Genomic DNA, 11,719 nt, shown 5'->3' with positions numbered 1-11,719 from the left:
TAATGCTTCTGCATAAGCTGTCTCTGTAATAAATTTACTGTGCTTTTTTTTTTTTTTTTTTTTTTTTTTAAATTAGCTTCTGAGTTAGGCTCTTGGTGGGTTTCTCATCAGTGACCAATACCAGTAATAAACTCCAGTCTCTATTAATGTCTTAGGACAATTTAAAGTATTTTTAACCAAGGCTTAACTTTCATTTAAAAAGTGTTAAACGAGTCCATTAGGAGTTTGGTAAGACATTTACCTCCGTGTTCCAGTGGGGGGCATCAAGCGTCTCTCCCCGGAGCACGTGTAACCGGCACCGCTGGAATAATCGAGCTGAAACCGGTTCTGCAGACTGCGCAAAGAGTACGCACGACTTACGCAAACGACGTAAAACTTTCTCGCGCAAGCGTAACTCCTGTCCTCATGGTCTCCGCGCAGAAATGTCATATTGAAAACTTGTGTAACGTACGCCTGCTGTTTCACCTGTACTTCAATAAACATTGGTTGCTTGAGACGAAAATACGCAATCTTTTGGAGGTACCGGAAAACTGAAGAACTGTGTTTAAGGTAAAGTTTGTGGCTTATGATGGATTGAGAGGTGACTGTTAGCATTACCGGCTAACTGACAGAAATCAGCTGACGTGTGTTGCGCCACATTATTGCCAATATTTTGCAGTGTGTTTATTGTCAGCTTTGTATTTTGAGGAAAACTGTATAGGAGCAGTTGGTAAATTAGCCGTTCAAGGATATTTGAAACTAAGTATGCTGGCTATAGAAATTAGCATTAGCTTTTACTAAGTTGTGCTTTAATAGTTTATTTTTATTTGACAATTCTGTGACATGCTGCACATTTCTACACGTGTATGTCATTTTATTAATTAATTGGTGGTTTCTGTATGTACTGTTGACAGCTGTGTGTAAAGTGACAGAAGAGCGAGAATCATGATGAAGATCTGTCCTCATTCACTCTTCCTCTTCGGTCCCTAACAGACAGGTAAACATAAAATGTAACTTAAATCTATCTGACTCACTCTCTATATTTTCCTACGATGCTTTAATACACGACTCGTTTTTCTTAATTGTGTGCTTGGTTGTTTGTGATGGTAGCAGTGGATATTAAATTAATTTCTCCCTCATTCAGTCAGGAATCAAAGCTTTGACGTCTAACATCACAACGGCCATAGAAGAGAAAAAAGAGAGGGAGTTGAGCTCTTCCTCTGTACAAACTTCATCATCCTCTCCATCTGCAATGGAGATTGCCCTGGTGAGTTGGTGCTAAGGCTGTGTACCTTAGTTCAATGTCATGCTAATTTAATATATTCTGCAATGCCGATTGATTGCAAAACATTAACATCAGCTTAAATGTGTGACTTGTTTTTGGTGGAGAGAATAATGGTTGACCGATATAACACAATGCAATTCACTGATACCTGAAGAAACATACACAAGTTGCTCCACTGAAATGAACACTTATACACAATATCCCCTCAGAATTCTCTAAAATGTTTGAAAACATGAATGCGCATGCTTCATTAAGAAAGCAGTTGTATTTTATTAACTGACGCATATGTGCCATAGTCACCAGCTGCCTGCCAGATCCCTGCAGAATAACCGATTTGGCTGACATTGCAGTCTACCACTAGCAGAGTAAAGCAATCATATTTAATTTTTTTCCATGTCTTATTTGTAATGGAAATCTGAGAGAGTGTGAATATGTTTTGACGACACTGTTTTTCCCAACACAAAGCCATTTTTATGTGTAAAAAGCATATGAAGATTCGAAAGTCATTGTTTTTCTTTTTTGTGCAACCCGGCTGAAGCTATGTTGGAATAATAGGTTATTTGCATCCAATGTATGACCCACATTTCCTCTGTCACATTCACACAAGCACATGCTCACGCACATATACATATGCCTTTGGCAACTGCATGACTCACGCTGTGCTGAAACCACTTGATCTGGAACACAAACAAAACAGAGGGACTGAAACCATGGATGTGCGATAAGGAGTGCGGAAAACCAGCACTGGGATCGGCAAGCAAGGAAGCTTGTGGATTAAGCCGCTGAATCTCTTGCTGTTGGGGGGGGGTTAAAGAGTGATTTGTGGGCATTGTGTTTGAGAGGAGAGAGATGGGGGCTTACTCTGTCATGTGCTGTTAGCGGCAGCAGAAAGAGTGAGTGAGAGAGAGAGAGATGCAAGAGAAAAAGGACCCTCAGCCCAAATCTGACAGCAGCCTGGGAAAGGTAGGGCAGATTAGTCAGTGGCTCACTGTATGTTTCTCTAGTGTGTTTTTTTTGTGTGTTTCTGTGCAGTTGTGTGTGTGTCTGCCCATCACTCTTGTCTTGCTGTTTTCATGCTTCTAAATGAATCTCAGCGCTCCGAGGAGCCTGTCGGCAGCGCTCGAGTCTTGATGTGCTTGTCAGTGTGCATGTGATGATGCTGACGGTGTCAGTGTGTGGTTGTGCATCTGTGTTGGGTGTGATTCTCGATTATGGTCAATTTTGAAGTGCGTTCATGTGTATGTGTCATCATGCACACTCGCACAACCTATAATGTTTTTAATGACACCGCGTATTTTTAAGGTTTGGTGTCCATGCAGGGCACCAAATGTAGGATGGATATTCAGTGCATGAGAATATCCTTTTATCTGGGATGTCAGTGTTAGTCACTGTGGTATTTTTAGTGCTCTTGCAGTAAATGGTGACTGTTGTGTTGGGAAAATGAAGGCAGTTTTTGTACCCAAGCCTGTTAAAGGGGGCATAACTTGGAAAACCAGATTATTCTGCTTTTTTGAAAAACTTTTACTGTGCAAAGCTCCCTTCCTAGCCAACCCAGAACGGTAATGAAAACCAAGCTGCAAAAATATGTTGTTCTTCATCAGGAATCATCATGGTTATGAGCATATTAGCATATGACCGCCCATGTTTATGTTTTAGCCCTCTTGATATCTCTTAATTTTTTTTTTTATTCTCTTTTATTTAGTTCTGTTTCATATTTATATTTATTTAATTTGTATTTTCCAAAATTCATTTTTCCCCTGATTTTGTTACATAGATTAATTACAATTTAATCTTTAAAAAGAATGTCTAATTAGTTGAATTATAAAAACTTCAAAAATTAAACTTTTAAAAATGTAATTACATTTTTTTTTTTTTTTTATCCCGTTTACAGAATATTACATTTTTTGGTAATAAATTTAAGTTCAAACTTTTTATTTATTTTGTGGTAAAGTCCTGTAAGTTTTATAATATTTTATTTTTATCTAAACAAAGAATGATGTAGACATACAACCAGCTGTAAGTAGAAAACAAGACAAAAATATAATATTCATGAGGACAGGTCAATAACGTGTAACAGTAAATAACAGACCTAAAAAAACATACAAATAAGTTGCATTGATTTTTCTTATAAAACGTTAAAACACACATCTGAAGATATGAGTGTATGCTAAAATATACCTTTATGAATCATACCCCCAATGTAAAACAAGGAAAAAGATATTCAATGCCATTACTGGAGCCTCAGCTTGTTTAATTCAAAGGGTCAGAGCGGGGTTGAAAGATCGTATAAACTATGACCTTAGATCTAAACTATTACTGTTTTTGTTGAACTAACATGTGAAGTGGACTTTAAGGAAAAGCAAAATGGTAGAACAGTGTTGACTATGGCCCCTTTAAAGTGCTGCCTGAATTGTATTCTCTTAAACTGTAGTTTCATCATCTGATCTTTCTGTTCATCTCAAAACCATCTGACTTCTCCTCTGCTGTCACCCCACATTTTATATCCATCCATTTATACTCTTTTCTAACTTTAACCTTTGTCTCCTCCTTCAGTCCTTGTTTTCTCAAATTCTTTCATTCTGGGTTTGTTCTCTCAGGCTCATCCTGCCCTGAAGGCCTTCATGTGCGGCTCTCTCAGCGGCACCTGCTCCACTCTGCTTTTCCAGCCGTTGGATCTGGTGAAGACCAGACTGCAGACCCTGCAGAACAACATGCACCCAGGGTGAGACGCCACCAACCGACATGCCTGCTGTGACCCTCTCTGACTGTGTCTAGACATAAGCCTGCAGTTTGGCTGGTGTCCTTTTCCCCTGATCGTTGTCTGGTATTAGATGTCAAAACTTAGTTTCAGGACTTGATTGACAAAATATGTTGTTCATCATCAGGAATCATCATGGTTACATAAAATACATAAACATGTCTGGCATAGTTAATATGCATAATCTTTTCTGTTGTCCTTCTGACTAAGAGCTAATTTAGCATGTCATAGATTAAAACAACTTCAATCCGTTCAAGGGAAACAATGTTATATCCCAATTTTGCCCAGTACTGATAGCTAATAGTTTTGTGGTGTTTGCTAAAACATGCTTAAAGTTAGTGACTTAGTCAGCGGATGATAAAACCGATACAAATTCCGTAAACTAACATTAAAACGACACCGAAGGCATATCTACAGATCCAAAATTTCACAGAGATTTTGGAATAAACTTGACCTGATCGTAAAGCAACTTCATAGCAACTTTTATTGGCAACAATTGCTTGCTTTTGGTTTGTTCAGTGTCTTTACTGATTTTTTGGTTGTTGTGACAACTGTGAGGTTTTAGCCTGTATTTTGTTTAATTTTTTTTATGAGATACGAGTGTCGTTGTATGTTTATATAACCGTGTCCTCTCTGTATGCTGTGTGGGAGTGCCCTGTTTTTAAACTGTCTACCTCTCTCATCTTTGCAGAGGGTAACATGTTACCCAAGTCAAATTATGTGTCCACATATCTGCTCAGCATACTATCTAAATGCAGATTTTTGGCTCTTCTGTCTGTTTTCGCCCTTCTTTGTCGCTCTGTGTGTCTCTATCATGACCATTTCTATTTTTGTCTTTGACTCTCAGTGCTCCTAAAGTGGGGATGATTACAGTCTTTTTCAACGTGATCCGCACAGAGAAGCTGCTTGGCCTGTGGAAGGGGGTTTCACCGGTGAGTCAAGTGTATTGGCTGATGTGTCCATTTCCTTTGGTCCTCACTCACTGTTTGATCTCACAACAGCATCAGTGTTCTGATCTCAGACATATGTCCAATTCTTCATTGTATTTCAACTGTGGATGATATATTTAATGTGGCACGAACAAAAATCCTGTTGTCCTTTGAGGAATATTATTATGTTATATAGATTAAAAATACTCTTTCTTGACACCTGTTTTGTTTTTTATTAGAGATGCACTGAAATGAAATTTGTGGTCCCAAACCGAAAATTCAGGATTCACTTAGCTGAAACTGGAAATATACGTCACTTAATAATCATGTAATTGGTCAAATTCATTTAATAATTCATTCAAATATTCATTCAAATAAAAGCTGAGTTTTGCAAATGTGTAAATTGCACACGAGGCAGTTTTTGCCACCTTATTTCACATAAAAAGAATTATGTATCCACTGTTGAAATATAAATATTTAAATTAAAAGAAAAAAGAAAATATTTAAATGGCAAAAAAAATTTAATGGCAGATTTATTCAAACGTACATTAAATAATAAAGACAACAGGTTAAGTAAAACTATAATAAATATATAATATAGTGCATATATTTTTTTAAGTTGACTGTCAAGTTTACAGACATTGAATGGCATTCCTGAAGTAAATGTAGCTTTTACCTAACATTGTTTACAAGCTGGTTTATTGACATCTTTCTGTGGCTGAAACACTGATTGAATGATTATATGAGGACATGATACATTTCAGTAGGTTGTTTTTTTTCAAAATACCTTCTGATGTTCATTCATATTTATTTTGTGCTGCAACTATTAGTAAAGAGTAAGAGATGATTTTGCTGCAGAGATGTGTTACGGCACATTAAAGAGCCTCAAAACCACATGCATTGTTTGTATTTCATGATAAAATTGACAAAATTTGAATGGTGAGAGTGATTTATATTAAGTAATAAAGCACAAAGATTTTTGGGATTATTGGATGGTAGGTGCACTACAAATAATGTTTTGGAAAGTCCACGCATCAACAGAAAACAGCATAGACTAAAAGATTGATCTTGAGATTTAAGAATCCATATCAGAATCGATTAAAAACAAAAAATCAATATTGTTAATCCAGCTCTAGCATTCATACAGCTGACACATTTACCTGTTGTAGTTTACTCGCATTGTGTGCACGAAATAGACACTGACACAGTCAAACATCAGAGAAACACTAATTAAATGTCACTTTTTCGTCAATGAAATTTTGCCAAACAAAACAAAAATTCAGTGCATCAACTATTTATTTATTTATTTTTATATATCAAATACTTTAGTTCTATCTCTCTCACTTGTCCCTCTTTGTATCCTACAGTCATTCATGCGCTGTATCCCTGGTGTAGGGATCTACTTCAGCACATTTTACTCGCTGAAGCAGCACTTCTTCCAGGATAGGTCTCCGAGCGCTGGGGAGGCGGTGTTGCTAGGGGCGGGGGCTCGTTGTGTGGCAGGCGTGGCCATGCTGCCCATCACAGTCATTAAGACTCGTTTTGAGGTGAGGATCTTTACTGAGCTCTGAGACTGTACTGAATGCACATTGAAAATGCATGTTTCTGCTGTATCTGTGTGCTTATTCACTGTTGCGTGTTTTATTTCAGAGCGGGCGGTACAATTACATAAGCGTAGCTGGAGCCCTTAAAAGTGTGTGTCAGAATGAAGGTCCCAGGGCTCTTTACTCTGGGCTCACAGCGACTCTGCTCAGAGACGCCCCATTTTCTGGCATCTATGTCATGTTCTACAGCCAGGCCAAAAAGTCTTTGCCACAGGGTGAGCTTTTGATCAGTCACGATTGTGATGAAATCTGAGGATATGGCATTGTTTAATGAAGTCTTCTCTCTCTTTCTCTCTCTCTCTCTCTCTCTCTCTCTCTTACGCACTCAGAGATCAGCTCGTCCTCCTTTGTCCCACTGGTTAATTTTGGCTGTGGTGTGGTAGCTGGTGTTTTGGCCTCTCTAGCCACTCAGCCAGCAGACGTGATCAAAACCCACATGCAAGTGAGCCCAGCGTTGTATCCCAAGACCAGCGACGCTGTACGCCACGTTTATGCGGTAAGCATCACAGGATAAATTATATTTGTTGACCTTTAGTGGCCTTTAGAAGTCTTTTTAAACAATGTTATTAAACTCAGCATGAAACAAAAGTCACTCAATTCCCTGAAATACAATACAATTTCAATATTACCATATATGTGACCCTGGACCACAAAACCAGTCTTAAGTAGCACAGGTATATTTGTCAATAGCCAACAATACATTGTATGGGTCAAAATGATCGATTTTTATTTTATGCCAAAAATCATTAGGATATTAAGTAAAGATCATGTTCCATGGAGATATTTAGTAAATTTCCTACCGTAAATATATCAAAACATAATTTTTGATTAGTAATATGCATTGCTAAGAGCTTCATTTGGACAACTTTAAAGGCCATTTTCTCAATTTTTGGATTTTTTTGCACCCTCAAATTCCAGATTTTCAAATAGTTATATCTTAGCCAAATACATACATACATGCCAGTTTGGGATCAGTAAGTTGTTTTTTGTTGTTGTTTTTTTTTTTTGGTGAAAAAAAATATTTATTTATGTTCAGGGATGATTCATTAAATTGATTAAAAGTAACAGTAAAGCCTTGTTACAAAAAAAAATCTGTTTCAAATAAATTCTGTTTTTAACTTTCTAATCATTAAAGAATCTTGAAAAAAATGATCACAGTTTCCACAAAAATTGTTAAAACCATTATAATAATATTGATAATTATAAGAAATTTATGTTTATAAGAAATTAAGCATCAAATAAGCATATTAGAATGATTTCTGTCGGATTCTATGACACTGAAGACTGGAGTAATGATGCTGAAAATTCAGCTTTGCCCACAGGAAGTAATTACATTTTAAAATATATTAAAACAGAAAATAGTTATTTTAAACTGTAATATTATTTCATAATATTACTAATTAGTGTATTTTACTGCACTGTAGTGTATCAGTGTATCATTTGCCTTGTGCAAAATTTATTATATTCTTAAAGAAAATGTTTGTTGGCATGAGCTTTTTTTATATATAAAAACATATTTCTACATCTAGATTGACTTCTGAGTATGTAATCGAAAGATAATATGAACTTATCATATCCTTTCATGTTTCCACTTTTCATTATCTAGTCAAGTGCTCACAGATAAAATGAAGTCCCACCCAAAATAATTTTCTGTTTCAAACTTGACTGTCACATTACAGAAGTTAAATTCTGAGCATTGTTTTGTATTTTCTAAAAATCTGTTTTTAAACACACTTGGCACACTTATGTGTGGACGGTGTGTGTGTGTGTCAATTTTTTGGGTTTTGTCATTAGATCAAAGTCTTTTTAAAGTGAGTTGCATCATTTTAATTCTTATTTTCGCTCTCTCCGATTTTAGAAGCATGGCTTGAGCGGGTTCTTTCGAGGAGCGGTTCCTCGTTCTCTGAGGAGAACCCTCATGGCGGCCATGGCCTGGACTGTGTACGAGCAGCTGATGGCACGCATGGGACTGAAGTCCTAAAGACACCCGACGCACTTTATGTGTGGACTTTATTCTGTTTGTGTCCGTTACAGGAGTGTGTGCTTTTCAGATGATGGTGTAAAGATGGCGTTCTATTATCCTTGAAGGCTTGATCAAAACAAAAGCAGCTAGTGTTGGCTGAGGTACCGGTAATCGTAGGGTTGCGTATGTGTGTGTCTTTGTGTGTTAGTTTTTTCAGGTGCAGTGAGTCGTTACCCCATGACACCTCTGACAGTGACATTCCTAAATTGCAACATTGTGAATTTGTCCGCCTTGTTGACGCCTGCATATTGAGACAGGGGTCCGCACTGAAGAATACCAATGAGAGACTGCTGAATCATGTGCTGACAGCTCACAAGAAAACACTCCTTTCACAGGAAGAAAATCCCCTTTTTGGCAACTAACCTTAGAAAACCACATGTCTCAGTGTCATTGAAAAGTGCCCACCTTTGCAGGGTTCTCAGAAACCCACGACTCCGTGGACTCCAGTGTCTGAGATAGTTCTTAAGCCTGGTCCTCTGAGTTAAATCCTTTTTAGTCAAGGATGAGGCTTAGTGGGTGTCTAAGACTGGTCTTTCAAAGACATTTTGACATAATACTCTAGCGCTCCGACAATCAGACCAAATTACTCCAGGGCTGAGAAACTGAACTGACAACACATGACTGTCTCAGCAACATACTCCGTTCTGACTATAATCGCGTGTCTCTATGCGATGATTTGTGCTATTCTACTGATTTCCTGTGCTGTATGACTGGATGGATTTATCAGTGCATGCCAGTAAACTGGGTTTTTTATTTTCTTGAACGCTTGTTCCTGGGCACAGACAAAGCCAGGATTTGGATTGAATGAGACTTTGTAAGACCTGGAGAAACATTTAATATTTATTAAAGAAACAGGGGAGAACTAATGCTAGAGTTCCTGAGAAAACAATATTTGAAGTGGAACGTATTAGTGAGAATTAACAATACTTAATTTATCGTATTTGCAAATGTGTTCTCGGATCATTCTGACTGACATTTTGTCGTGTTGTGTGTAAAACCACTGTAAGATGCCATAGTGTGGTGCTCAGTGTGAACACAACAGTGTAATGTTAATTCTACATCACCTATAGGGAGAATTTGAGGAAGTCTGCCAAAAACATGTCCGGGTGGTTGTTCACCCTTAAAATTTGTAGAGAAAATAAAGCCTATGAGAATTATTAGGATTTTTGGCTTTGTGACATTATTTTCATTCCAGTTAGGTAGCCAGTTCATTCCATCATGGTAGTCTTTGTCGTACTGCCTTTAATGTTTTTCATAATCAGCAAATTACAGTAATTTGTACAATAAAACCTTTAATAATGGGAGACTAAAATTCAGGGATGCATTACAATAATGTGAATTTAGGGGAAATATGCTTAATTGTCTTGTAAAATAAAGTCACAGTGCAAAAATCTTAATGATCTGAAATAGATTTTGATTTATTTAAGCCAAATATATATATATTATTTTTTTTTCCCCCTCTTGAAATTTTGGGGGTTAATATCATGTGGACATGTTTTCATGAAATTCACCCTATAAGCCTTTGGGTTTCTTGTTCTCTCAGTTGTCTTGGTGATAGTACTTTGCATTTGGCCACTTCATATACTATATAGGGTTCGTACTGTATGTGCACTGGTCAGTGTCGATCCCATAGGTCTTAAATGTTTGGATTGTACTACAGGAATCATTATTACCGTATGCATCAAATGACTTTGATCATTTCAATTTGATATACTCTAGTAATTATAATTTAATTTTGTTTGCTAAATTCAATTCAGTTAACAGTTTGTTTTAAATTGCCTTGATTAAAATTAGATTGTCTTCTTCCTGACACAGCAAGATTATCTGCTGCAGAATGCAGTTCAGCACCCATAGTATGAAGTTGGGCAGACATGCTGAGCCAAGTGATACACTAGTTTTATATCCGTTAAGAGGGTTCATAAGTTTCGGTCACACTGCACACTACATGCATATAGTTTGTGAAAGCACTTTAAATTCAGTGGAGTTGACTGCATTCAATCTGAATCTAGGTGGTGTGTGTGTTGGTCACATGTTGCTGTGTAAGCCATTGTGCTTTGTGCTGTTCTGTGGAGACTCTTTTGCCTTCACACAATCAGTATCGTCTCTTCAGCATTTCTTATTGCCATTATTCTTGATATTTTGTCTGTATGTGAGAATATTTGCACATGCAAATATTGTGCCTATGTTAATATGTGAATAAATCTGCCCTGTTTATAAATGGTTGTGAAGGGTTGTTTTGTGCGGGTGGTTTTGTTACCTATACTCCATTTTTAGCATTTGCCATTGGGTTTTAGTACACTAGTGAAGTGAAAATCAATTGAAAATCCTTTTTTTTTGTCTTTTTTGCTAGTGAAAAAAATGAAAACAATGGCATAATGTTAACATGGCACAAAATGGTCTTGCTTCTGTTATTTTGTGCTCTGCTGGGTGATGCTGATGGTATAAACCCTGACAGCCTGATGGCTCAGAGTTCCCAGACATGCAGCCAGACAGTGTGAAGGGGGTCAGGTATGAGGACACCTAGAGGGACTGAAGCACTGCAGTGACACATCAAACAGGGAGCAGTAATTATAACAGACACCAGACCTCATCAGACTTCTGTCAGATTTTATTTATAACTGCAAAATGACTCAAGCATACTTATCAGAAACCAGCTCCCTAAGGAAGTAATAATGATATCATAAAAATGTCCAGCATAAACCAATATGCAGATAGTAGATTTGTGCTGCTATTTGATGGATTTCACATGGTCAAAATGAACAATATTTAAGACAATGCATGGCATTATGTAATTTGCTTTCTTATTTATATTTCCAATTTTACATTTATTATGTGTGTATGTTAATATCGCCTGCAGTGCTATTATAGTTCAATTGAGATACTATTATATATTTTTAATTCTTTTTTATCTTCCATTTTAGTATACGTTTTTAGTAATTTTGTTGTTTTTTTGTCATTTATTATTATTATTTAAATATGTATATGAAGTTTAAATAATTTTTGGGTTAGTTTTAGTATATCAAGCCACACTAAATGAAAATTAGGAATGTTGTTTTTCATTGTATTTCAGTGAATGTTTTCAAGTAGCAACATTTTATGGTTTTAGTTTTATTTAACTAATGACGCTGATTTGTACTCACT

At 36.7% G+C, this 11,719-nt stretch overlaps 1 protein-coding gene across 3 annotated transcripts; it reads left to right on the top strand.

Moving 5' to 3' along the window:
• The first annotated feature begins 245 nt into the window (after window positions 1–245).
• On the top strand, window positions 246–10,794 carry slc25a38b (solute carrier family 25 member 38b). Of its 3 annotated transcripts, none has more exons than XM_079377424.1 (9): window positions 246–519; window positions 894–976; window positions 1,124–1,246; window positions 3,862–3,986; window positions 4,870–4,954; window positions 6,319–6,498; window positions 6,602–6,770; window positions 6,885–7,051; window positions 8,414–10,793. In XM_079377424.1, exons 3-9 carry the CDS (start codon window positions 1,232–1,234, stop codon window positions 8,534–8,536), a joined length of 864 nt encoding a protein of 287 aa, XP_079233550.1. In that variant the 5' UTR covers window positions 246–519; window positions 894–976; window positions 1,124–1,231; the 3' UTR covers window positions 8,537–10,793. The 3 variants fall into 3 exon arrangements, with proteins under 3 accessions (XP_079233550.1, XP_079233549.1, XP_079233548.1); XM_079377423.1 differs by having other exon boundaries at window positions 256–549; window positions 8,414–10,794; XM_079377422.1 differs by lacking the exons at window positions 246–519; window positions 894–976; window positions 1,124–1,246 and adding an exon at window positions 1,951–2,227.
• Window positions 10,795–11,719: the final 925 nt, after the last annotated feature.

The sequence above is a fragment of the Barbus barbus genome (assembly GCF_936440315.1).
Source record: "Barbus barbus genome assembly, chromosome: 25".
In the NCBI taxonomy this organism is placed as follows: Eukaryota; Metazoa; Chordata; class Actinopteri; order Cypriniformes; family Cyprinidae; genus Barbus; species Barbus barbus.
Note: the sequence above shows the minus strand (reverse complement) of the source record. Positions and strands in the feature narration are given on the sequence as shown.

What these genes read in the sequence shown, in the direction of transcription:
- slc25a38b (XM_079377422.1), top strand. Translation starts at nt 2,177, where the DNA reads ATGCAAGAGAAAAAGGACCCTCAGCCCAAATCTGACAGCAGCCTGGGA. An exon ending in CAGAACAACATGCACCCAGG is followed by an intron (nt 3,987 to 4,869) that starts GTGAGACGCCAC and finishes TTTGACTCTCAG; the next exon opens with TGCTCCTAAAGTGGGGATGA. An exon ending in TCATTAAGACTCGTTTTGAG is followed by an intron (nt 6,499 to 6,601) that starts GTGAGGATCTTT and finishes GTTTTATTTCAG; the next exon opens with AGCGGGCGGTACAATTACAT.